Source organism: Anabrus simplex, chromosome 5, assembly GCF_040414725.1.
Source record: "Anabrus simplex isolate iqAnaSimp1 chromosome 5, ASM4041472v1, whole genome shotgun sequence".
Taxonomy (NCBI): domain Eukaryota; kingdom Metazoa; phylum Arthropoda; class Insecta; order Orthoptera; family Tettigoniidae; genus Anabrus; species Anabrus simplex.
Genome location: NC_090269.1, coordinates 238,858,758 through 238,884,819, shown reverse-complemented (window position 1 = coordinate 238,884,819; position 26,062 = coordinate 238,858,758). Strand labels below are relative to the sequence as shown.

The 26,062-nt window shown below is 41.0% G+C and overlaps 1 protein-coding gene across 1 annotated transcript in view; it reads right to left on the bottom strand.

Annotated features, from left to right (window-relative positions):
• The window catches only part of LOC136873932 (peptidoglycan-recognition protein LA), a 107,126-nt gene that overhangs the window by 34,329 nt on the left and 46,735 nt on the right, over positions 1 to 26,062 (bottom strand). The window contains exon 2 of the mRNA XM_067147293.2: positions 17,189 to 17,404. Within this exon, the coding sequence (XP_067003394.2) occupies positions 17,189 to 17,404 (216 nt within the window). The remainder of the gene's footprint in view (positions 1 to 17,188; positions 17,405 to 26,062) is intronic.

Here is a 26,062-nt window from a genome sequence, read left to right as displayed (position 1 = left end):
AAGGATTAAATTCCAAACCTCTCCACGGTTCTCAAATGGAGTGAGGCCATATGACGCTGTTGATGGTGATTCGTCCGTCGGATGGGGACGTAAAGCCCTGAGCAGACCCCTTGGTGCTATTCGACAGGAGTAGGCTATAAGCCGGCACCGGATTTCTCTCTCTGTCTCTTTTCCTACTACGTTATTCATTTCATCTCATTAACTCCTCTGTTGAAGGTGATGTCGGGAAGGGCATCCGGTCATAGAAACCCGCCATGACAGATTCATCTCCCCTCATACCCGACCCCGTAGAGAAATGGGACAAGGGTTGGACGAACATTCACCAGGGATGGTAGTAGAGTAAGTGAGATTAAATCGAGATGCAGCAAAGCTGCAGTGCCATCGCAGTTGTGATCAACAGTATTGTTTAAGAAAGAAGTCAGATTTCAGACGAAACTATCTTTACACCGGTCTGTTTTCACACCAACTTTGCTTTACGGGAGGGAAAGGTGGGTGGGCTCAAAATATCTTATTCATAGTTTACAAATAGTAGACATGAAAGTAGCGAGAATGACTGCGTGTAAACACAGGTGGGAACAATGGCAGAAGGGTACTCGGAATGAGGAGATAAAGTCTCAGTCGGAAATGAACTCGATTGATTAAGCTGTACGCATAAATTGGCTTCAGTCATGGAGGCATGTGAAGTGAATAGAGGAGGACAGGTTGGCAAGGAGAATTATGGACTCGGTCGTGGAATGTAAGAGAATTAGAGAGAGACCAAGACGACGATGGTTAGACTCAGTTACTAATATGGTATGGAACTAAGGGATGGAGCTAGTTCCTAATAGAGGATTTTTGAGACGTTTAGTAAATTCACTGAGGCATGAAGAATGAACGATGAAAGGTATAACAGTCTATAAAGATGTACCTGAATGTAATTGTAACATGAATCATAGAAGTTTCACTTTTTTAGAGAAAAAGGAAGCCCGCTCTCAGAACAGTCTGACAGTGAGGAATCAATTCTTGTCTTAGCCAACTTGGCGGTTTTTTTGTTTTTTTTTTTGCGTTATAAAGGAACTGAATCCATCAATTTAAGGGCATGCCGTCACGATCGTGAATTGAGATAAGGTACTGAAAAATCTTCATCGTAAATGCCCACTATGGAAGAGGAAGTATTAGGCAGACAACTACTTTTTTCCAAGTTGCTTTACGTCGCACCGACATAGTTAGGTCATATGACTACGATGGGACAGGAAAGGCCTATGAGTGGGAAGGAAGGGGCCGTGGTCTTAATTAAAGTACAGCCCTAGCATTTCCCCAGCGTGAAAATGGGAAATCACGGAGAACCATCTTCAGGGCTGCCGACAGTGGGGTTCGAACCCACTATCTCCCGGATGCAAGAATAATGGCATCGGTCATGGCGGGTATGAGTAATAGAGGGAGAGCAAAATGACGATGGTTAGATTCAGTTTCGAATGATTTAAGGAAAAGAGGTATGGAAGAAAACGAGGCCACAGAGGTAATTAAAAATAGAGGATTGTGGAGGCGTTTAGTTAATTCACAGATGCTTGCTGACCGAACGCTGAAATATAATGAATATGTATGTATGTATGTATGTATGTATGTATGTATGTATGTATGTATGTATGTATGTATGTATGTACGTATGTACGTATGTATGTATGTATGTATGTATGTATTGAACCCATGACCTTTGTGCCCTAAGAATTTTAAGTATGAAAGTTACTTCATGAGGCCCCATGTCAATGGTGATGAGGAGCTTGAGCATAGTCTTGATATCACGGAAGCAGCACGTGGCCAGGGGAGTGGCTACCTTCATTCCCATGCTGGGATATGTGACGTCATCCGCATGTATCGTCAGTGGAAGGATACAGAAGGGAGTTTATGTCGAATAAATATAATTGAATTAAAGAATTAGTGGTGAATGCAACATAATGATGGTCCTGTATTTATCTTTAAGACAATTGGTCTTTAGTAAGACGGATTTGAGACTGCTAAGCCACACGCCAAGTCGACAAAAAGTAGTGCCTATCAAATGAGGTCATCTAACCAGTTAATTTAATGTGCATAAATTTTAAATGTCCAGGAACACTACCGATAGCCATGTAGCAAGTATGTGGTTACATCCAAAACTCTTTTAAATTTTCTTGGCGGCAAAGGGAAAATGCCTGGAGAGAAGGGGTACTGTCTATAAATATAGAAGGGACGCCATGTTGAAACCCCTGCATTTTGTATCGTGAGGCTGAAGACAGAGGGTTGAACTGCTCTGTAAATCGATCGAAAAAAGTAGACTAAGTCCAACCGACAGATTTTAGCCGATGTGGCTGGGGTCTTGACTCCATGTGGAGATAGTTTTTCTTTGGGCAGAAGTAATTGTATAAAGAGGACGGTCAAGAAACCGAAGTTTTTATATATTTGTGTGTGGTAAGGGAAGTAATTCGTGTGCGGAAAATAAATACTATCAGTCGAGTGCGATCAACAAAATCAACAAGTGAAGGGTACTTCTTCTTTTTTTAAAATGTTTTATTCCAGGAAAATAAATAAATGATGTACGGCCAGAAATGTAAAATGGCTAGATAAGCGGCGGAAGGTCACGGGTGAGCCGAAGAATGGAATCCGACGTCAATCTAAGGTAGGTGCCTTGTCATCTTACCACCTACTATATCTTGTTTTGTGATGTCAAACGTACGTGCATTTGAAATGGGTTTTTATGACGCAGTTGGTCACCCCTATGTTTTTTGGCGAATGTCAAAATATGACGAAAGGTCATTTGTTTTATTTTTCTGCTTGGATAAATTTAAAATATTGCGAGTGCCGTGTGACATGTAAAAGTTATTAGTGAGGGCTTCGAAGTGATATCACGTCCAAAGTAGATCGTCATTTTTGTGAATTTATTGCCTATACTTTTGTGATGTCAAATGCAGATATTTTATCTGACGTAATAAATTTTCTGTTTGAAATTTAATGGAATTAATGTAAGTCCATGGTTACCCATTTTCAATCGAGTGGAAGAGCGCTGTCGGGTTGATAATATAGAGTGGTGAATTTTGTCACGAAGTGAAACGTTATTCTATGTCCATTTAAACTGTGTCTGACTGACAATAAAAAATAGTCGAATTTTGACAGTCTTTTTGTGAAATCCGGTTTTGGAAAATACGAGATCATTATACTAAGTGTTCATTATTATGTATTTGTGCGTATTATGCGTCGTGGATTCTAAATATTTATTCCATTTCTTTGTTAGTGAGAGCCGTCGAGTTGAGGCAGAGTTCAGAGTTATCGTATGAGTTGAGATATGTATAAGCCCGAAGGAGATTTTGTGTGATGTTTGGGATGGAAAGTAGAACTAGAGAATCCATGTCTGTATTAATTTGCGACGTGTACAATTATTGTAGGGCATTTTGAAGTATAATCTATGTGCATTTTGCTGGTCAGAAATATCGCATTTGTTTAATTATGTCGGCGAAGTTAAAGGTTTCATTCTGAGAGACCAGTCAAGCAAGACGAAACAGATGTTTCATATCACAGCAGAGCGGGTGTCGTGTCTCAATGCCGTCAGCTGATAGGAGTTCGCAGTTCGAATAAGGGAACGTGCAGAGTGTGTTACGCATTGAAACGAGATCGCATTTCTTGGCAGTGGATATCAATAATTACGGAATCTAGTGTCCGCCTCTGTGGTGTAGTGGTTAGCGTGATTAGCTGCCACCCCCGGAGACCTGGGTTCGATTCCCGGCTCTGCCACGAAATTTGAAAAGTGGTACGAGGGCTGGAACGGGGTCCACTCAGCCTCGGGAGGTCAACTGAGTAGAGGTGGGTTCGATTCCCACCTCAGCCATCCTCGAAGTGGTTTTCCGTGGTTTCCCACTTCTCCTCCAGGCGAATGCTGAGAATGTACCTAACTTAAGGCCACGGCCGCTTCCTTCCCTCTTCCTTGCCTATCCCTTCCAATCTTCCCATCCCGTCACAAGGCCCCTGTTCAGCATAGCAGGTGAGGCCGCCTGGGCGAGGTACTGGTCATTCTCCCCAGTTGTATCCCCCGACCAAGAGTCTGAAGCTCCAGGACACTGCCCTTGAGGCGGTAGAGGTGGGATCCCTCGCTGAGTCCGAGGGAAAAGCCGAACCTGGAGGGTAAACAGATGATGATGATGATGATGACGGAATCTAGTTGAATTTTCATCCGGGAATAACGTGTGTGTTATTAGATACTGTAAATTTGTTTAATTGAGATTGTAATGTACATTTGAGACCACGAACTTAGAGTATAATGAGCGAGGTTAGCCAATTTCAGGGTTGTCCAAAATATAGAACGATGGTAATGATGATTGTTTTGTTTGTGAGGGGCGCACAAAGCTTCACGGAAATGTTATGACAAGATATGACATCGTAATCGGTTTACATTGTACGACGAGTTACTTATGGTTTTGCACTTAATTATCAGGGTTATCCAAGTAGTAATAATGGTTAGTATTAGATCAAATTAAAGTGTGATGTCACGAAACAGGATACATACTGGAAATAAGTGATGTAAATTTTTTTCCAGCTACCGACGATATACATCCAACATGATTACCAAATGAATTACGTCAAGGCTTGTGTTGGGGCTTGTGAAAGAAACCATTCGTCCGCGGAGATAGAATTTGTTGTTCATTAAGATTTCATTAAATCATTTATATTTAATTATTAAATTGAGTGGAAACGTATTTTGAAATAACTTTAAATCAAGCGAATGACTTGAAGATGCATTCTGGAAATCTTGGTTCATTTTTCAGGGGAATTCTAAATGTTAACGTAACGATTAAGGGGACATATCCGTAGGTAATGGATTTTACTCCACAAAGTATTGTGAGCATTGTTGTTGTTGCATTATTTGACTTTGATTGATGGAGCAGTAAATGTGCTGGGGTTAGTGAAGTGGAAACTTTGGACATCAACCGATGTAACTTAATTGTGTTTAGCCTTCAGCTTAGAAACTTGGATGGTCATGGGGTCATCAACCTCAGTAACTTAGAGTAGGGCCATATGCCACCGTAGCATCATTTTCCTTGCGGCCATCATCCACAATGACTTTAAAGTAATTTAGAAGTTTAGATATCGGTCCATGACATAGTCGCAGGTCACATCGATTCAATTAAGGGTCCATGCCGTATAACCACTGTGTGGCACACACCGATTGGACTGCCTTAATTATACCCAGAGCCCAGCGTTCGTGTAACGAGGACTGGACCATAAGGAATCACTATGATGGTACATGTAGTCTCACATGGAAGCCGAATCTAAGGATTTCCAGACTTTCTTTTCTTTAATTAATAATTGAGACAATGGTTTCTAATAAGGATGCCCATCAGGCAGTTATGTCAAAAGCTCACACCAATGTTCTGACCTTCTGTGTAAAATGATTGTGGTGTCCAGTGGACACGATTGGATCCCAATGATACCGATGATAAATTATTAACTCTTCAGAGATTATTTGAATAAATAGGAATATTTTTAAACAGACCTTTCATTTGAGTAAATAGATTAGAATTACTGAACCCTACCTTTACCTCAGCAAGTGACGAAGAACCCGATACGACCCAAGAGACAGATCTCATGAAATTTTGCTGATAGGTAAGGAAGGTAGGTATCCTTCATAGTGGACCAAAAGGGTTCGGTATGTATGTATGTATGTATGTATGTATGTATGTATGTATGTATGATGTCATACCTTTATTTCCTTCTAATACACTACAGATTCCTCCATCAGCTACGCAGAGAAAATATAAACAAATATAAACATTAAAATGTTACACTTGTTGAGTCTATGACAATGAACTTTAGCTGTGTCAACGCGGTGTTCCCTATTCTGGATCGCCCCCCCCCCCCCAACTTCACGGAATCCTGTACTGAGAGAGTGTAACAACTCCGAGGTTTTCCCGTCCAAACGCCAAACGTAGGAGCCCCTCATCTACCCCCCCCCACTTCCCTTGTAAATTCGGATTTGACATACTTTACTTGAGTTAGATCACTGACTCTCCTCATTTCGTTGACACAGCTAGAGAATTATCTTGCGAAGCACCTTCACAACACGCCCTTCTGTCTGCACTCTGACCGAGCTCGATAGCTGCAGTCGCTTAAGTGCGGCCAGTATCCAGTAATCGGGAGATAGTGGGTTCGAGCCCCACTGTCGGCAGCCCTGAAGATGGTTTTCTGTGGTTTCCCATTTTCACACCAGGCAAATGCCGGGGCTGTGCCTTAATTAAGGCCACGGCCGCTTCCTTCCAATTCCCATGCCTGTCCTATCCCATCGTCGCCATAAGACGTATCTGTGACGGTGCGACGTAAAACAAATAGAAAAAATGTCTTTACTCTGTTCATTTTATATATTCAGATATCATAACAAGCCACCGAATGTTTACCATTACCTAATATCATATAAGAAGCAGACTTAAAAAGACCCATCATTCATAACCCCTGTTAAACCCATCACTTCTATAAATATTTCCTACTCTTAATTTCTTAATACACAATTTCCTCACTGCACTTAAATATTTACAACCGCACATTTCCATTCTTTCACAAGCCACAAAATATTTTTTTGTTCGTTACCAGTCTGGCTTAACTTGTTTATCTGGTCCTCACTCAATAAATTTTCTCTCACTCCTTTTGTTTCTTTACATTCAAATACCAGATTGTAATACGCCTTCACTTCCCCACATAAATTACATACTATTGTATCTTTATTTCTTATCCACCCCTTATTTTTATACAAACCCAATAACCGCTGTAAAAACACTTCTCACCCGTCTGTCTACGTTGCTAATTCTTATCCTATTAACTTTGCCTGTTTGCAAATATGTGTGCCGTTAATGCCGCAGTGCCAGGGCCATTGGATCTCCTGTAAGGAGTTATGGATGGCTATTTATCAGTATCTGTTGTTCATATCATTGTAGTTTAATTCTGGCTATAGGCTGGGCATGGTTATTTTTCTCATTTATCACATCAAATTGTATTGTTATTGTATACTGTAGGTCTGGAGAAATAAATAAATAAATAAATAAATAAATAAATAAATAAATAAATAAATAAATAAATAAATAAATAAATAAATAAATAAATATTATCCTATTAACTAAACTAATCCTATTAAATATGTCTAGTGTCGATCTTTTCCAGCATTCCTCCTTCCAAGTTTGCATTTATATATCCTTTACCCTCCTTATAACAATCTTCCATAAGCCTCTCTCCCTTATACTTTAGTCTTCAGACAAGTACTCTAATCCCAGACCTTCCATAATCCTTCTTACCTTATTAGCCCAGCATTCAGTATACCTACTTGCAATCTGACATTGGAAAGCTGCTTGCAACAGTAAGCCACCTTCCCCTCTCCTTAATAGCCACTAATATCTCAGTAGCGTCTTCACAATTTCTACTTCCATATACTCCCCGGAAATTATTACCGCCCCAGAACTGGCAGTACAAAGCGGAACACTGTCCCAGAATATGCTAATAACTAGGCGTTGAAAATGAATTGTAACAGGACTAAGGTGTTGGTAGACTGGAAAACTAAAACTAAAAAGAGCAATAGGAAGTGGATAGTGCAGGGCTAGATAATTGAGGAGGTGGATAAGTTGGAATATCTGGGGGTCTTTATTGATGAAAAGGAGGATGGGAGGACCATATCAAAAGACATACGTAGAAAGGATTAGTAGCTATGTCAGTCATAAAAATCCTCGAAAGCAAATTCCCGGGAATAAGGTATGAAACACAAAGAATGGTTTATAAAATGGTGGTCTAAGCAGATTTCTTTATGGTTCTGAGATGTGGGGGGTTGAAAAGGATAGAGATAAGCTAAATCAGAGCCAGTAGATTCAGTAAAACGCTATGCTGCCAGCTGTTGACGCACTATCCAGCTAGTCTGGGAACATTGCGATACGGCCCTGTAAGTGAATATGCGAAGTTTAGGTTTACAGACGTATTATTTGGGTTAGACTACTCTTTTGTGAATGTCTCTTTTGTGAATGTCCTCAAATTTCACTATTTCCAATCTCCATCGACTCGTTGACATCTTCTTGAGTGATTTTTGCTAGTGGTTTAACGTCGCACTAACACATCGAAGGTTTTCGGTGGAGCAAGAATGGCACAAAACTAGGATTGGAAAGGTAACGGCCGTTGCCTTATAAACACATTGCTGACCGGATGCTTGAGCTTGTCACATACCCTATGGACGGGACATTTTTCTACTAAACATATTAGAGTGCACTTGATTATAAAAATGTACAAAAATATTAAACCAGTCAATATTTTATCTTTAAAGTTGGTATGGGTACTCTCCAATGCCCCTAGTAGTAGTAAATCTGCCTTTACAAAACCATCTTCAGCGTCAATTCCTAACACATCATTAATGTTTACATCGTTATCGTCGTCGTCAGAATCACTTGAATAAGTAAGTACACTAGGTAAATTACGGCCTGTACAGGCATGAATATCGCTCCCACTATCACTCTCACATTCAGTTTCCACTAATTCATTAGACTATTTCCATTTGAACGATCATCGGCATATAATTCTTCTAAAATATCATCTTGTCATTGACTGAACCGGCAGAAAGAAAGTCGACGTTTCGAAACTAAATCAAAGAATAAAATAGGCCGTGAATGAAAGAAAAGTGGTAGATATACATCTACGATTTATTCTACTCAATGTGAACGTCCGAAATAGTTCAAGATATGGTCAAGAGATGTCACAGGAAGACCGAAAACAATGTCGTGAATAAAACCGAGAATTCTCGGGGCCCGTCACCTACCGCTGGCGAGCGTACTGCGAGATTTCTCGGGGCCCGTCACCCATGTGTTAAGGTACAGCCCCAACATTTGCCTGGTGCGAAAGTGTAAAACTTCGGAAAACCGTCTTCAACGCGGATGACGGTGGAATTTGAACCTACAGTCTCCCGAATGCAACCTTGAGTGCTTTAGGGTGTATATATCTCCACATACTACGCGGTAGTAGTAGACGTACTGGTTGCGGCTCGTAGTGATTGGCTGTCCAGGATTTGAAACTTTGCCTTTAGGCTCTCTTATGCTCACTCTCGAACATTATGGGTCTGTTCGATTGCTTTTGAGTCACTATTTATACCTGTTTCCTTTTGCGATGGCTTGGACCTTCCTTTCGATAAAGGTATTGAAGCATTCGGAAAACATAAAATTCTTAATTATTTCACTATTTTCACGTACCGTACATAATAATTTTTTGTGAAAAATATTATTATTAACTAGCTGATCCGACAGACGTCGTTCTGTCAAAAATTAATGACAATGGAACGAACTTAAATTCAGTCTGTACTACACTCAAAAATCAGAATAATGCAAATGACGAATCATCAACATCAAATGAGTTAATTTTCTACTGCTACTAAAAGTTAGTAAAAAAACTACTGGAAAACGTGTTTTCATTATCTGCAATATTAATATCTTGATTGTGAATAAAGAAATGCTCAAATAGGTCACAGCATATCACTACCCAGAAATAACCCTGATTGAGTGTGACGTAGATAGGAACTGTTCAGCAGGTCTACAAATCAATCAATCAATCAATAATGATCTGCATTTAGGGCAGTCGCCCAGGTGGCAAATTCCCTATCTGTCGCTTTCCTAGCCTTTTCCTAAATGATTCCAAAGAAATTGGAAATTTTTTGAACATCTCCCTTGGTAAGTTATTCCAATCCCTAACTCCCCTTCCTATAAATGAATATTTGCCCCAGTTTGTCCTCTTGAATTCCAACTTTATCTTCATATTGTGATCTTTCCTACTTTTATAAACGCCATTCAAACTTATTCGTCTACTAATGTCATTTCACGCCATTTCTCCGCTGACAGCTCGGAACATACCACTTAGTCGAGCAGCTCTTCTTCTTTCTCTCAATTCTTCCCAACCCAAACATTGCAACATTTTTGTGTACGCTACTCTTTTGTCGGAAGTCCCCCAGAACAAATCGAGCTGCCTTTCTTTGGATTTTCCCTCACAGAGCCATAATTATCCCCCGTTGCAAATCAAGTAATTTGATAAGTTGATGGCGTGAATATAATGTGGCAAAACTTACTTCTCTTTCTTCGTAGGAAATAACTATCATAGAAAACACTGATTGCAATCAACACTATGAAGATATTTTTCATTGTAAAGCTTTAAGGTACACGATATATTTTTGTCTGAATACCTGGCGCGTAAACAAACAAAGTTGATGGTTTTCCAACACAGGAACAGGCAACATACAATTGGCTATGCGAGAAACATGGGTTTTCAAGATTAATGCCGCAAACACTCAATGACTGCCCCTGGGATTTATTTATGGTCATAGCAAAAGCGAGCCGCACTGGAAACTGCAGTCGTTTAAATTCAAATGGTATGTCAATCGGAATCATAGGGATGCGTGGTATCAAAACGTGTTCTCCTTTATTCTTCCCCGTTAGAATGGTTGCTTCGATCACGTTGTTCAGTAATGTTTTCACCGCCGTGTGCCATTACAAAGACGCGGTTGGTTGATATTTTGCAACATTATGGCCACTGATCCGACATTTAATTGAAGAATGTGAGGTGGCAATCCTGGCAAATCCAGCGAGTTCAAAAATTCGGGTGGATAGTTGACGACATCATCTTGGTTAGTAGCGGAATCAACTGATTTGTATGTCCTCAATTCACCGGCAATTTCATTTTGAATTTTGAAATTTAATTCATTTACATCCATGTTTTTGGCAGTCAATATAGCTCGTTCGCTCAACCAAATTTGATCGGTGTAATTTTGAGTAATGTTTGGGAACACCTCTTGAATGAGTTCGGTTTTGGATTCAGTAAACCGTCAAAAATTGTCAGGAAAAGTAATGCAGCCACTCAGAACGTCTGAAGGGAATTTGCCATTACCAATGTCAATGAAAAAAATAATTGAAATGGCGTATGGCTTTTAGTGCCGAGAGTGCCCGAGGACATGTTCGGCTCGTCAGGTGCAGGTCTTTAGATTTGACTCCCGTAGGCGACCTACGCGTCGTGATGAGGATGAAATGATGACGAAGACGACACATACACCCAGCCCCCGTGCCAGCGAAATTAACCAATGATGGTTAAAATTCCCGACCCTGCCGGGAATCGAACCCGGGACCACTATGACCAAAGGCCAGCACGCTAACCACTTAGCCATGGAGCCGGACACCAGTGTCAAGTAGTTGTTTCGAAATTATCTCTCCAGATGGATCATTTTGCAACTCGACACGCATATTCTGGCTTATATTTAGTATATTGACGTGTTTCTACAAAACTGATGACTTTAAACATGCATTAAGTTCATCAGCAGGAGTTGACCGCGGAATCACTGGCAATGTTTGACGAAAATCTCCTGCTAACAAATCATCGCTCCACCAAATCGGTTTTGATTGTTCCGCAGATCTTGCATGGTTCGGTCTAATGCCTCCAAATACTTTTTATGTGCCATGATGCATTCATCCCACACTGTTAATTTACACTGTTGCAAAACCTTTGCCATTGCAGAGTTCTTCGATATGTTGCATGTCGGAGTTTCGTTGGTTTGCATATTCAACGGAAATTTTAGCGCTGAATGGGCTTCCAACAATGCAGCTGCAATGCCTTGATGAAGCAAGTGCGAGTGCAATTTCATTGTGTGAGCGAATTGTTGCTAAAATCAATTAAATTAAGAAAGTTTTTCCTGTACCCTCGGGAGCGTCCAAGAAGTAAATCCCTCCAGTCCATCATTTACAACTTTCATTAGAGTATCAAATACATCCTTTTATTGTTGGTTCAACAGCGGAAGATTTATTCGAACTGATTCTCTTAAAGCACCTAGATCGTACAGTTTTTCGCGTTGCAACTCTTGATTACCTTATTTACACCTTAGCTTACGTGAATGTGGCTGATTATGTTTGGAAACAGTCGAAACATGTACTGTTAATGATTTTATAAAATTGCCAAAGGCAAATAAAGCTATCGATTAGGTGAATATCAGTCTAGCCTAAGCGAGCAATGAAAGTGAATGTGCTGAGTTGCGAGTGCCGAGACATGATTTCAGTGGAGAAATATCGAGCCGCAATTGGAAGATGGCAGAGGAGTTTGAAGAGGAAAACAACAAGGAGAATGGAGTGCAAGGACAATTTGGGAAGTATGAGAGAGGTGGTTTTGGTGGAAGCTGTGGCAGCTGTGGCGGCAGTGTTTCTAGTTATTTGGGGAATTGAATCCCGGCCCAAATACAAGTGGAAATATCAGTCGGGATGACATTGAAGCAATTAAGAAGGTGGTTAAGGAGGTGGTGAAAGAAGCGTGTCAGATGAACCAAATCAAGGAAATGATACAGGATCAATCAAAAGAGTTTGATGACATGAAGAGGTGGATCCAAGAAAAAATGGGTGAGACAATATCCAAGGTGGGAAATAGTGAGGAAAAAATTGTGCTATTGATTAAGAAGGCTAAACAATCTCGAAGAGGAGGTGGTTAAATTGAAGAAAGCGGAAGCAACCAGTAGCCGGGAACGTACGAGAAAATGTATATTTATGTATGGTGTCCAGGAGGGAGTGAAGGAAAATAAAGTGGGCATAGTATACAAAGTGTGGAAGTGATACAAAACAACATGAAGATTAACTTCAGTGAAGTTGACACTGACGATGTAGAAAGCGTAGGCAAAATGAGAGGTCATAGGCCAATTAAGATCAGGTTGTTATCTACCTTGATGGCCGATATTGTTGTGCGAAACGCTGGGAATTTACAAGGCGAGAAAGTATGGGTGAAAAGAGGACTTGGGGAGTGAAGGCAGCAAGACCTTGAAAATTTTAAGGAGTCATCTAGTGAAAGCCGAACACCGAGGACTGAGAACATACATCAGGGGCCAACAACTGGTTGTGGTAAATGGTAGATGGATGAGAACGTGGTGAGTGGCTAAGCTTCAGGAAATGGATGAGAAGCAAAAACAGGAAGCGTGCATGGTGACGAGGCAAGGTGATAGACAGGTCGCAGAGCAAACGGAGAGAAGTGATGAGGCAAGAGGCGGGCGCATGGCAGAGGTCAGTGTCCAGTGCAGCTCAGGAACGGAAACGAGAATTCAGCAAGTGTTGGTGGAGGGAGAAACTGAAGAATCTGCAAGTCAACAGTGTGCACATGCATGGAAAAGGTGAAGGTGCGCGAGAATAAACAAAAGGAATAGAGGCCTGAGTTTAAGGGACCAGTGGGGAAAGAAAACTAAAGGTGTGGAGGATAAGGCGGACAAAGGGCGTCTCAAAGTGCCCCAAAATATGGAACGGAGGTGGAAAGCGAGAGGGCCATAATAACGAGAAGTAAATCAAGTAATGTGGCAGAGGGGAGTAAAAATAAGGGAAGAAGTTGTGATGCAGGGAGAGGTTAGGTTATAACTAGACTGGACGATAGGACTTGTACATATTGAAGGATTGTCAAGTAAGATGGGTAATGAAGAAGTAATAAAATTAGTATAAAGCTGCGACATTGTGGTGCTTCTAGAAACATGCTTAGAAATATGGAAGGTATTAACGTGGAGGCGATTTGTGGTCAAGTACAAATTAAAAACAAAAGAGCGGACCAAGGGAAGGACGCCGGGGGTATAGTTGTTTTAATAAAGGAAGGAATTAGTGAGTTAATTGAAGAAATTGAAAATGAGATGGAAGAGGTGGTCAGGGTCAGGTTCAATATAGGGAATGAGAAAGGGAGAGAAAATAACGTATGCTTGGCTTTTCTATACTGTCACCCCAATGGCTCCACATACGCTAATGCCATTCTTTTTGAGGATTCATTTTTGGAAACAAGTGCCATAGGGGGAAATATGAAGAAGACGGAATGTTGCTATTCGGTGATTGGAACGCTAGGATAGGTGATCGCTGTCCAACATACAGCAAAGAGGATAATATGATGATGAGGGGAAGATGATGTAGCGAAGATAAAGAGAGGAATAGTTATGGGTTAAAACCCTTAGAAATATGTGCCGCAGGCAAATTTTATATTTTGAATGGCTGGTGGGAAGGGGACAGGAAAGGGAAGCTGACCTATATTACATCGCAGGGTGGAAGAGTTATAGATTTAGTAATTAGCTCGAAAGATATGTTAGGGAGAATTAAGAGGATAGAAACAGGGGACTGAGTTGAATCCTACCATGCCCCGGTTTGGGTAAAGATGGAAAGAAGTGAGAGAGAGAAAAGGAAGGAGAGAAAAAGAGGAGTGTTGTGAAGGGTAGAAGATATATTAAATAAAGATGGTCAGAAAACGTAAAGCGGGATTTTGACGCTCTTATAGAAAATGAACTTTAATTAATTGTGGATGGGAGGTAGCGTTGAGAGAAAGCAATGCTGACAGAGCGCTGGAACTAATTGAATACCCTATTAAGAGGGTAGCTCAGATAGCTAGAAAGAAAGACGGGAGGGGAAGAAGGGTGGTACAATGAATAAGGAAATCAGAAAAATAGTCATGAGATCTCTAAAAGAATATAGAAAGCACGGAGGGAGTGCAAAAAGAGAAGACTTTTGTAAATTAAGAAAATAATACAAGCTTAACATTTCTAAGAGGAAGAAATTATGGGTAAGAGAACAAGCAGGGGCAATAAACAGGGAGTGTAGGATGAAGCAACCTAAAAGGGTGTGGGACAGAGTAAACAAAGTTGAAAAGGGGGAAGAGGGTTGACAAACCGAATATCGACTACGATTCACGGGTGGACTACTTCCAAGAATTGTTAGGAGGGAAGGATAGATGAAAAGATACAGGAGGGAGAAAGTCATGCGGAGGAGAGTGGATATACAGATATATGAGCTTGATAAAGAAATATCAGAAGTAATAGAGGTGAAAGGAAAACTTAAGGGTAGGCCGGCTGGTGGAAGCAATGGTACCAATAACTTGTTTTGGAAGCAAAAGCAAAGCAAAGTCACCTCCGTACAGGCCACGAAGGCCCTTGGAGGAGTGGAAGGTAAAGGCTTCCACCATTGTTAACCTCGGCACGTGATGGGGTAGAGTGGTTAGCTCTACGCCCGACCGCCTTTGCCACCAGGAATTGACCTGGTACTCATTTTTGGTGTAGGCTGAGTGAACCTCAGGGCCATATGCACCTCCGGAAGTGGAAATCTCGTTTCTCAAATTTTATTACTTCCTGACGGGGCTTCGAACCCACGTCCTTCCGGGCGAATCGAACACGCCTTTACCGTCTCGGCCAGGCAGCCCCTTGTTTTGGAAGGAAATAGGTAAATATAGTCAGATGATAGAGGGCATAGAAAAATTATTCATTAAGATTTTCGAGGGTGATAGGTTTCCAAATGAGTAGTAAACTGGGATCATATGCCTAATCTATGAAAGGAAAGGTGAGCGGAATCTAACGAGTAATTATAGAGATATAACTTTATCGGACTCCTTGAGTAAGATTTATACAGGTGTACTAGCGAACAGACTGAGAGACCGGGGGGAAGAGCAACGATACTGTCAATTTTTCAGGGTGGTGTTAGAAAGGGTAGAAGGACAACGGATAATGTGACAGTCAAGGTGACCCTGGAGAAATATCTGAATAAGGAAGTAGGTAAAGTATATCCAGCTGCCATTGATTTTGAAAAAGCTTTCGATACTGTGAGTAGAAGCCCGTTAGTGGAAAAATTTGGAACGGTGGGAGTTTCAGGAAAGATTATCCGAGTGATTGAGGCTATATACGATAAAGTCTATTGTTGTATTAAATTGAAAAAAAAAATAGTAAGCGATCTGATTGAATGTAAGATGGGCTTAAAACAGGGCTGTAAACTATCGCCGGTTTAATTTCTATTATTTATAAATGATATTTTGCAAGGTAACGGAGAGAATAACTGGGTATCTTCGGTAGTAAACGATATAGAGACCCCAGAATCGATTTTTGCTGATGTGATATTAATGACCTTAACAGGGTGGGGTTTACAGAGAAGTTTAAATGCGGTTTCCGAATATGCAAAGAAGTGGTCCCTGAAAGTTAACTGTAATACATTGAAGGTATTGGTAGTTCGAAAGAACGGGTCGAGAAAGAAGGAGAGGAAATGGGTGGCCCAGGGGGAGATGATTGAAGAGGTCGATAGGTTAGAATGTCTGGGAGTGCTTATAAACAAAGAAGGGGGATGGGAGGATCAAATTAATGGAGCGAAATGGAAGGGGGACGGTGGCCCTCTCAGTTGTTATGATTTTGGAGACAAAGTACCTGGGTATATAATATCCAAAGAATGGTGTTCAAGACATTAGTGTTGAGCAGAGTATTGCATGGAGCTGAACTATGGGTCTAGAGGAAGGAAGAGATATGTTAAACCAGATTAGTAGTAAATTCAGTACAACTATTTTCTCCCTGGATATTAAGGTTGGAAAACTGTACATCTGGAGAAAACAAAGATACTGGATACTGGATTAGGTGGATAAATATTTCTTTGATTCTTAGACTCAGGATGATGTTGAGTGCATGGAGATTGGAAATAGTAAGGTTTGACGACATTCCCAAAAGAGTAATCCAACAAAAAGAATTTCTGTAAACCTAAACCCCGCACATTCAATTACAAGGTCGTATCAAAATGTTCCCAGAATAGCTGTATAGTTTGCCGATAGCTGGCAGCATAGAGTTGTGCTATCAGATGTGTACAATGACTTTCAACCTTGATAAGGCAATGTTGTGTCATCTGACAATGAAAGCTATTTGAGAAAACTCTTTGGGCTTTCTTTTAAAACTAGTAATTATGTTTGCAAGTTTCTTACAATTTTGAATTTATTGAAGAAACTCTTGTAGGGCCTGCCCAATTTCTTGTGGAACACACGTATTTTACAGAGAGATCCAGTACAAGAAACGACTGACGTATTATACGTCAATATATCTTCAGTACATGTTACTATTAGACTCACAAAGAAAGAAAATAAAAAGGGAAGTTCGATGTCAATTCGAATCCGTGTTTTGACCACTATGTTGCGAAAACGCTTTTCTCAATAGTGACTTAAATGAGGCTCAGAACTGGTTTTGAAAACTTAAAAGCCAAACTCTAGAAAATTTAATCTCATTGCAGATAATTCCCAAATAGGTATTGATTTTGTAACCTTATAGATTAACTTCGAGAAAACTCAACATAATCGGTGTCCACCACAGTAAACCCTTGTCTATCACAGTCGTTTGTCTGATCACCCCGGTTTGGATGAGAAGAAAATAATGTATTTTTCCTTGTTCGGTCGAAGAACTCACCTGGTGGAGGGTCGATGGTTGGTATAATCTGATATGTTGGCGACAAAGTTGTATTTTCAACTGTCGGACTACCCGTGATGGTGAAGTTTAGTACAACAGCTATAATAACGACAAGCATTAAAATCAGAACTAGACAGCCCCACATCAGCAGACGGCGGTTGTGTGAAGTCAGCCAACGAGAGGTTACCGCATCATCGATGTGCTGTACATTCTTTCCTGAAACACAGCCAAAATACCTTATTTACTAACTAATCAAATTATCTCACAAATATAAAGTCACATGAGCCGATATCAAATACTTTAAGCATATAGAATGGATTCAGAACGAAATAACATTCTGATTTATCATTTTAGTACTATCACACTAATAACAGGATTTATATTTAATACAGGCATTAGATATATTACACAATGCCGTTTTGTACGTTCAACGAGCTACTCAACAGCGTGATTCAGAATAACGCCGGCAACGCTTAGTATAATGTGCGGGACGGAAAACTGTTAATTTTTCAGGGGATGCTGAAGTCCGGATATGCATGGTTTGGACGCAGTAGGGCATGAAATTTTGACAACGCTTCGAATATGGTAATGAACGTCCATGTCACAATTTGTCGAGAAACATCCACCAACCCAACAACAGCAACCCGTCGTGAATTACATTACAAAAGGGTTTCAAATAGCAACTTGATTACAGAACCTACATCGGCGGTGCAGCGACTGGCGCATACGGCCAGTGCTCAGTATTCCAGTCGCAGTATGGATTTGTGGTATATGATCCTCCTCTGACTGTACAGAGGTCTTAACCTCGCTACCCTTTATAGTTTCCCAAACAAATATTCGATAGGTGTAAGATCTGGTGACCTTGGTGGCGAAGGAACTAGTGCTGGGAGTGGAGTAGCTGCTACTATGATTTCAATCTGTAGTGTGAGTGCAGCTCACATCCGGCATTCTCCGGTAATTTTCCGATTGAATTCAGTGGCGCCATCATCTGCCAATGGTATATCAAATGATTTAAATGCTATATTTTTCTTCTCTAATTCCCCTAGTGCTACTATTTTAAACATAACGTTTGAAAATGGAGTGCTCAGTTAACGAATTAAAAAATAGAACTGATTATTTAAATATAAAAGTTTACTATATGATGACAGGGACAACATTTGGTGTTGATGAGACCATATTTGTCAAAATGCCTTCTTCTTTGTTTTTAAACGGAAGTATTTGACTCTTTCGAAACTTTGAAGTAAAACTGCATACTATATTTACCACAGGTAAATCTTCTTAATTAGATTTTAATTCCTCCACGTCAAAATCTGAGACTTGTCAGAGTTACTACACTAGAGTCCATAAGTTAAGCATAATCAATAAACGAGGCCATACCGCCTGATAGGAATGTCAGACGGATTGCTGAACAAACGGAAGCTGACTCACATACCATATGTCACACAACTTGTCCAAAAAACAGTGTCAGAAAGGTTCTGATAGCTAAGGTACACCTTTGACAACAACTAACAAATCTTGGCAATGTCTTCCACAACAAAATATGCTGTTAATAGCGTGTATGGTTACCTCTCACGGCCACACATACTTCGCAGCGACGTGGTATGCTCTCTATCAGGTGGTCCAAGAGCTCTTGTGACAGTCGATCCCATTCTTCCGAAAGGGCAATGCGAAGGTCTTGGAGGATCCTTGGTTGAGGCTGGCGGGATGCAATTCGCTTCCCTAATGCATCCCAGTCATGTTCTATAGGATTCAGATCCGCAGACCTTGCTGGCCTGTCTATGCGATGAATGTCTTCCCCAGCCAGAAATTCATCCATCAGGGCAGCGCGGTGCGTCGGGCATTATCGTCCATTAAGAGGAAGTCTGGACCAACCACACCTCTAAAGAGTCGAACATGTGGTCTCAATACCTCATCCCTGTATCTCCGAGCGTTAACAGTGTTCCTCGGACCACCCATGAAGATGTGCAGGTCCGTACGGCCATCCAACATGATGCCACCCCCCACCATGACGCCACCACCACCACACTGGTCCCGTTGCGCAATGTTCCTGTGGTTGTATTGGCTACCCGGTTCTCTCCAGATTAATGTGTGATGGGAATCGTTCTGCAAACTGAAGCGGGATTCATCTGTGAAGAGCACATGCCTCCATTCATTCGTGGTCCAGTTTCGATGTTGACGGCTCCACAGTAAATGGGCCCGTCTCTGTGCTGGAGTGAGCGGGACGCACACCGCTGGACGTCGGGCAAACAGCCTTGCTGTTCTGAGCCTCTGGTACACAGTCTGCCGGGAAACGGCAACCCCTGAGACGGCTGCAAGCTCCGCCGACAATTGTCTTGCAGGTGCACCCCGATTTCGTCTGGCGATTAAGGCCAGATATCGGTCCTGCTATGGAGTGCTTACCCTTAGTCGACCTGATACAGGCCTACGACTAACATCTCCCGTTTCTAGAAATCGTCTCCAAAACCTCGAAATGACACTTTGTGGTACATTTAAGGATACGGCGACTTCGGTCTGTGTCTGACCTGCTTCCAAGCGGGCGAGTATTCTACCCTGCAAAACAGGGTCCAAGTGGGCCTGTGTGCCATTGTCACGTTCACCACGAGGCTACACTCCGCACACTATAACAGGGCAGACACGAATGAGGGAACATGGGGCGCAGGCACTGGCTGCGTTTACCTTGCGGTTACGCCGCTAGTCAAAGCAGGGAACACTCCTTTCCTATACAGAGCGAACACGTAAGGTTCGTAGGTGCATATGTCGTGCGACTTGCGGTCTATTTCCTGTTGGCCTGCTTACTCGTAACTTATGCTTAACTTTTGGACACTTGTGTAAAAAAGCCAAATGTTTTACTCCATCAGCTTCCTTGTCTGCGAAGGGTGTTTAATGCAATACTCTTCCGGTTACATGCGTACAGGTTATCCCAATGATAATTGCAGGAAATTTAAAGCTAGTCCTCATGAAAGTTGTGTTAACTGCAAATTTTAGAATGTTGTAAGAAAAATAATTCCATCAAATTAAAATCAAGCAACGTTTTGTGATGTAAAATGTGTGAGTCATGAACATAATTATACAAAAGAACATGAAACCAATTTTACAAGTCGACTGAGCTATGCTTATCCGTGTCTTTCGGTTAATCAAGCACACTCTTTTTCCTACTAACCGGTATATTCGTCGGATTACTGTATATCAACACAGTCCCTACAGATAATCCCTACTTCACCGCACAGTGTGTCCGACTCGTTGGCTGAATGGTCAGCGTACTGGCCTTCGGTTCAGAGGGTCCCGGGTTCGATTCCCGGCCGGGTCGGGGATTTTAACCTTCATTGGTCAATTCCAATTGCCCGGGGGCTGGGTGTTTGTGCTGTACCCAACATCCCTGCAACTCACACACCACACATAACACTATCCTCCACCACAATGACACGCAGTTACCTACACATGGCAGATGCCGCCCACCCTCATCGGAGGGTCTGCCTTACAAGGGCTGCACTCGTCTTAAAATAGCCACACGAAATTATTATACCGTACAGTGTCCACCTAAACAGTGTGACAATCACTGTACCATATCAATCGGTCGACTGTTCCTGAAACTCCGACAAACGTCCGATAGAGAACGATAGACCGGTTTAATACCGGAGAATACCGATGGTGGCGCTTTAGTCATACTACCGGTTCACTCATAGGAGCAAACGCTTCGTATCATAGAACTAGTTGAAGGATCAGAACAAGTCGACCAACTCTCGTGGTATTTAGGTGAAACATTAATCAGCGCAGTCACGTAGGGATTATTTTTAGAGATTGTTCAATTTACTTGAAATTAGAACTGAACTGGTTTATCTTTGTTAACATTTATTTTGTTCTATTCTTCAGTTTTGTACTTTTTTTTTCAAATCACGCATTTATTTTATTGAAATATTACATGCCATGCCGAGAAAATCCTCGGACGCCTTGCAATTTTTGTTGAGCGAAGGAAATTCTCTTTATACAGAAAATCATGCTGAATATACGGTAAACCGCCGATTTTCTCAGTTAGTGCAGAGAAGAGCGTGCTCGATGAACCGAATGGCACTGATAATCATCCATCATTCGACATGTAAAATTAATTCATTTTGTTCTCTCTGACGTACACATTTCACAACGCAAAAAGTATTTTTTTAAATTTTTTTTTCCTGTTTTGTAGACCTTTTCTTATAACATTTTTAGACGTGCAGTTAACCAGTATTTATTTTATAAAATGGTAAAACACGCAATGTGCAAGAATATAAACTTATTCGCTACAAAGTTTTGTCAGAGAACAAGGTCTTTTCGGGCACTCCAGGGCGTGGCAACGACCACAAAATTTTTCACACCATCGGCACATACAATCATAGTTCGATTCGTGAAAACTAAGTACAACACATGCCTTATGATGGAAACCATAGACCGCTGCAAGAGTCACTGTATGTCCTAGATCAAAGCAACTTTGGCACCAATTGTTTGTTGCCATTTCCTCCGTTATATAAAAGTCACTCCAAATTTCTTGTCTTCTTCGATTTTAATTCATGTAACAACTCTTGATATTCTGTTGTAGATTATAGATTTATAGTAAGTCATACGTCCTCAGTGAAGAAAAGTTCGCTAGCTAGTTCATATACAAGTCTTGAAGATGTGTGTGTGTGTGTCACTTTTAGGCCTTTCCTTTTTCTTTTTAGGAATATCCATGTGTTTATGTGTTTATGAGGGCTGTTTCAAGATAACCTTCACGAATCGTAATCAAAGGAATATTGTGTTAAAAGCGCGTCAAGTCAAGAAACTTGATGCGACAAAACATTCAGATATTTCAGTAACTCTTACGTGTCTCACATTCTGACGTGCGGTTATTAAATACACAGTCTGTTTCCAGTCATTTTTTCAACGGGTCAGGAATGGAATGAATGACTACCACATCTAGCGGTGAGGATAGGAATTGTGCCGGCTGCCGAAGCTTGTCGCACTCCTCTGGGGCAATGAGCAACGACTGACAGATGAAATGAAATTGGAGAGTGTTGCTGGAATGTAAGATGACAGGGAAGACCGGAGTAACCGGAGGAAAAGCAGTCCCGCCTACGCTCTGTCCATCACAAATCTCACATGCAGTGACCGGGATTTGAACCACGGAATCCAGCGGTGAGAGGCCGGCGCGCTGCCGCCGGAGCCATGGAGGCTCCTTGGAGGTATTATATAAAATCTAATTTTGAACATTTTCCGTAGCGTAAAAATATAAAATTAACACAAGATGACCACAAAATTATATTACATTTCAAAGTTCCGAAACAGTAAATCAAATGGCGAATGGTTTTTAGTGCCGGGAGTGTCCGAGGACATGTTCGGCTCGCCAGGTGCAGGTCTTTTGATTTGAAGCCCATGGGCAAGCCGCGCGTCGTGATGGGAATGAAATGGTGATAAATACGACACATACACCCAGCCCCCGTGCCAGCGAAATTAACCAACGCTGGTTAAAATTCCCGACCCTGCCGAGAATCGAACCCGGGACCCCTGTGACCAAAGGCCAGCACGCTAAACATTTAGCCATGGAGCTTGACTCCAAAACTATAAAATGTTCCTTTTAAAACAAAACATTCGGCCGTATACCCTTCCTGACGCCAACCTTATGTGGACGGATGTAATCACTGTTGCGTGTTTCTGTGGTGGTTGGTAGTGTGGTGTGTTTTAAAATGTATTTGATGTGATAAATTCCTTCTAATGGTTACCGAGTTAAGCTAATCCGATTACTATCCGTTTCGATTGTATGAAGATCTCTAAGCGGTTTTTTTTTTTTTTTTGTTGAAATATTTTGATGTTGACCCTCTTCGAAATTAATTTATCTCTTTTGATCTAGTTAGCCCAGTGGGCAAGAATAATTAACGGTGCCGGGCTGAGTAGCTCAGACGGTTGAGGCGCTGGCCTTCTGACCCCAACTTGGCAGGTTCGATCCTGGCTCAGTCCGGTGGTATTTGAAGGTGCTCAAATATGTCAGCCTCGTGTCGGTAGATTTACTGGCACGTAAAAATAACTCGTGCGGGACTAAATTCCGGCAACTCGGCGTCTCCGAAAACCGTAAAAGAAGTAGTTAGTGGGACGTAAAGCAAAATAACATTATTATTATTATTATTATTATTATTATTATTATTATTATTATTATTATTATTATTATTATTATTATTATTATTCGTCGTAAGGAAAGACGAGAGCACCTTACACTGCCCTTCGATGCAACCATACTCTTGATTCAAAGGTAAGCAGCACGATTTGTTCTGAGTGATTTCCGACAAAAGAGCAGTGTTAAGAAAATGATGCAAACTTCAGCCTAGGAAGACTTGGGAATAAGGAGATGAGCAGCTCGACTAAGCTGTCTGTACCGAGCTGTCAGCGTGCAATGACGTTAGTAGACGAATAAGCTTCACTGAAGATAAAGTTGAATTGAAAAGGACAAATTAGGTTAAATAATAATTGATAGGAAGAGTCTGACTCATCCAATGAGGCCTTCGCTTCAGAGGGTCCCGGGTTCGATTCCCGGCCGAGTCGGGGATTTTAATCGCCTCTGATTATTTCTTCTGGCTCGGGGACTGGGTGTTTGTGTTTGTCCCAACATTTTCCTCTTCATATTCACACAACACACTACACTACCAACCACCACAGAAACACGCAATAGTGATTACATCCCTCCATATAGGGTTGGCGTCAAGAAGGGCACCCGGCCGTAAAAGGGTCAAAACCACATCTGCGACAAAATTCTCACTCGTGATCCCACAGGTGTGGGAAAAGCGGTAGAAAAAGGAGAAAAATAGTAATTTATAGGAAGAGGAATTATAAATCGGAATAATTTATCGAGGGAATTGCACGATAAATGTCTTAAGTTCTTTGAAGCTATTTATAAAAGACTAGGTTAACAACTGATAGGAAATCAGCCACCTAGGCGATAGCCCAAAATGCAATTTAATGATGACTGATTAAATTGTCTAATCTGTGAAATGACTTCCTTTAGCTGTCACCCTTATGTATTATCCCTTAAGAGTAAACTGAAATACATATGTTGGAAATACTCTCCCTCATTAACAGTTCATTAACATACTGTTGAATATATGCTAATATTCGTATTCCTGATGATATTTCTATATTTCAAACTGTTTTGCAAAGCATAATACGATAAGTTTCCACTCGTTATTCTTTTTTGTATATCCATTGATGTTTTGTTACTGTAAGTCCACAAGTATAGTGATAAATATATGGAAAAAAAATACTAGGCTCTTAAAATCAGTAAGCAATTACTGTATATATATAATTTAATAAAAAGTATTTTAAAAAAATATAAAATCGTGCTGTTTAAATATTGGTAAAACTGTTACGCATTCAAACTTCCCAAACTGAAACGTAGTTCTCTCATTGTTGGCAAAGTCTGTTGTGATTGATGAACGAGGCAGACGGTAGGTATGTAAGCACCTGTTCGAATTACATAATTTTGGTATGATCAAAAACAAAGCAAAATTCTGCTGTTATTTAAAGACAGTGAACTGTCAGAAGTCAGCCTCTGTAGTGTAGTGGTTAGTGTGATTTGCTGCCACCCCCGGAGGCCCGGGTTCGATTCCCAGTTCGGCCCCAAAATTTGAATAGTGGTACGAGGGCTGGAACGGGGTCCACTCAACCTCGGGAGGTCAAATAAGTAGAGGTGGGTTCGATTCTCAGCCATCCTAGAAGTAGTTTTCCGTGGTTTCCCACTTCTCCTCCAGGCAAATGCCGGGATGGTACCTAACTTAAGGCCACGGCCGCTTCCTTCCCTCTTCCTTGTCTATCCCTCCCAATCTTCCAATCCTCCCGCAAGGCCCCTGTTCGGCATAGCAGGTGAGGCAGCCTGGTCTAGGTACTGGTCATTCTCCCCAGTTGTATCCCCCACCCAATGTCTCACACTCCAGGACACTGCCCTTGAGGCGGTAGAGGTGGGATCCCTCGCTGAGTCCGAGGGTAAATCCAACACTGGAGGCTAAACAGATTAAAAAGAAGAAGAAGAAGAATTGTCAGAAACAAGCGCGAATATTAACAATCAGAACAGTAAAAGGTTAAAAATAGACATAGAATCTGAGAAACAAACCAGAGCCAGCAAAGAAAAAGCTAGTGAATGTTTGGATTTTATTGGCAAAGGCATACCAATTTCTGAAGACAGTTAACTCAATAAATACATTCCCCACACCCGGAAAGGTAAAAAGCGCACATTGGATATCTCAAAACACTTCTGTTCTTCAAAAAACAAACACAACCACAACTGCGCTACACGAGCACATTCTGTGAAAATACTTTTTGTAGCTGTAATGTTGAAATAACGACAAAACTTGACTTGCTCTTGCAACAAGAGTCTGTTTGTGATGACATAATTATATAATTCCAGAAAGATCTCGATTTACATAAATTTCTGTGGCTTGGTTCTAAAAGGGCCAATGTCATTTTTTATCGAAATTGAGAAATTAACTGATACAAACGCGTTTTATCCTGGCTTGCAACATGTTAAAAGGGCCAATGTCTGTGTTAAGTACTAAACGAACAGTTAACGTTTAATTAAATAAGCCGTTGCCAATAATGTTAGATTACCAATAAAGATTAGAGACCTGGCAATTTTTAAAGAATACGATAGAAAAAATTTGCGTTTAATAAAGTGACTTCTACAAAGTATAAAGTTATTTAAAGTTAGTTGTTGAAAAAAGTAATTGGAAAACTATAAGCAAAACTTCAAATGCTCATAGCTCAAAAACAGGTTTTTTGACATTGGCCCTTTTAGAACCAAGCCACAGATTTATGAACTATGTATTTGGTTTCTCCCATCGTACAAAGTGTATCATTTAGCAGCAGGTCAAGCACATTCTGCGA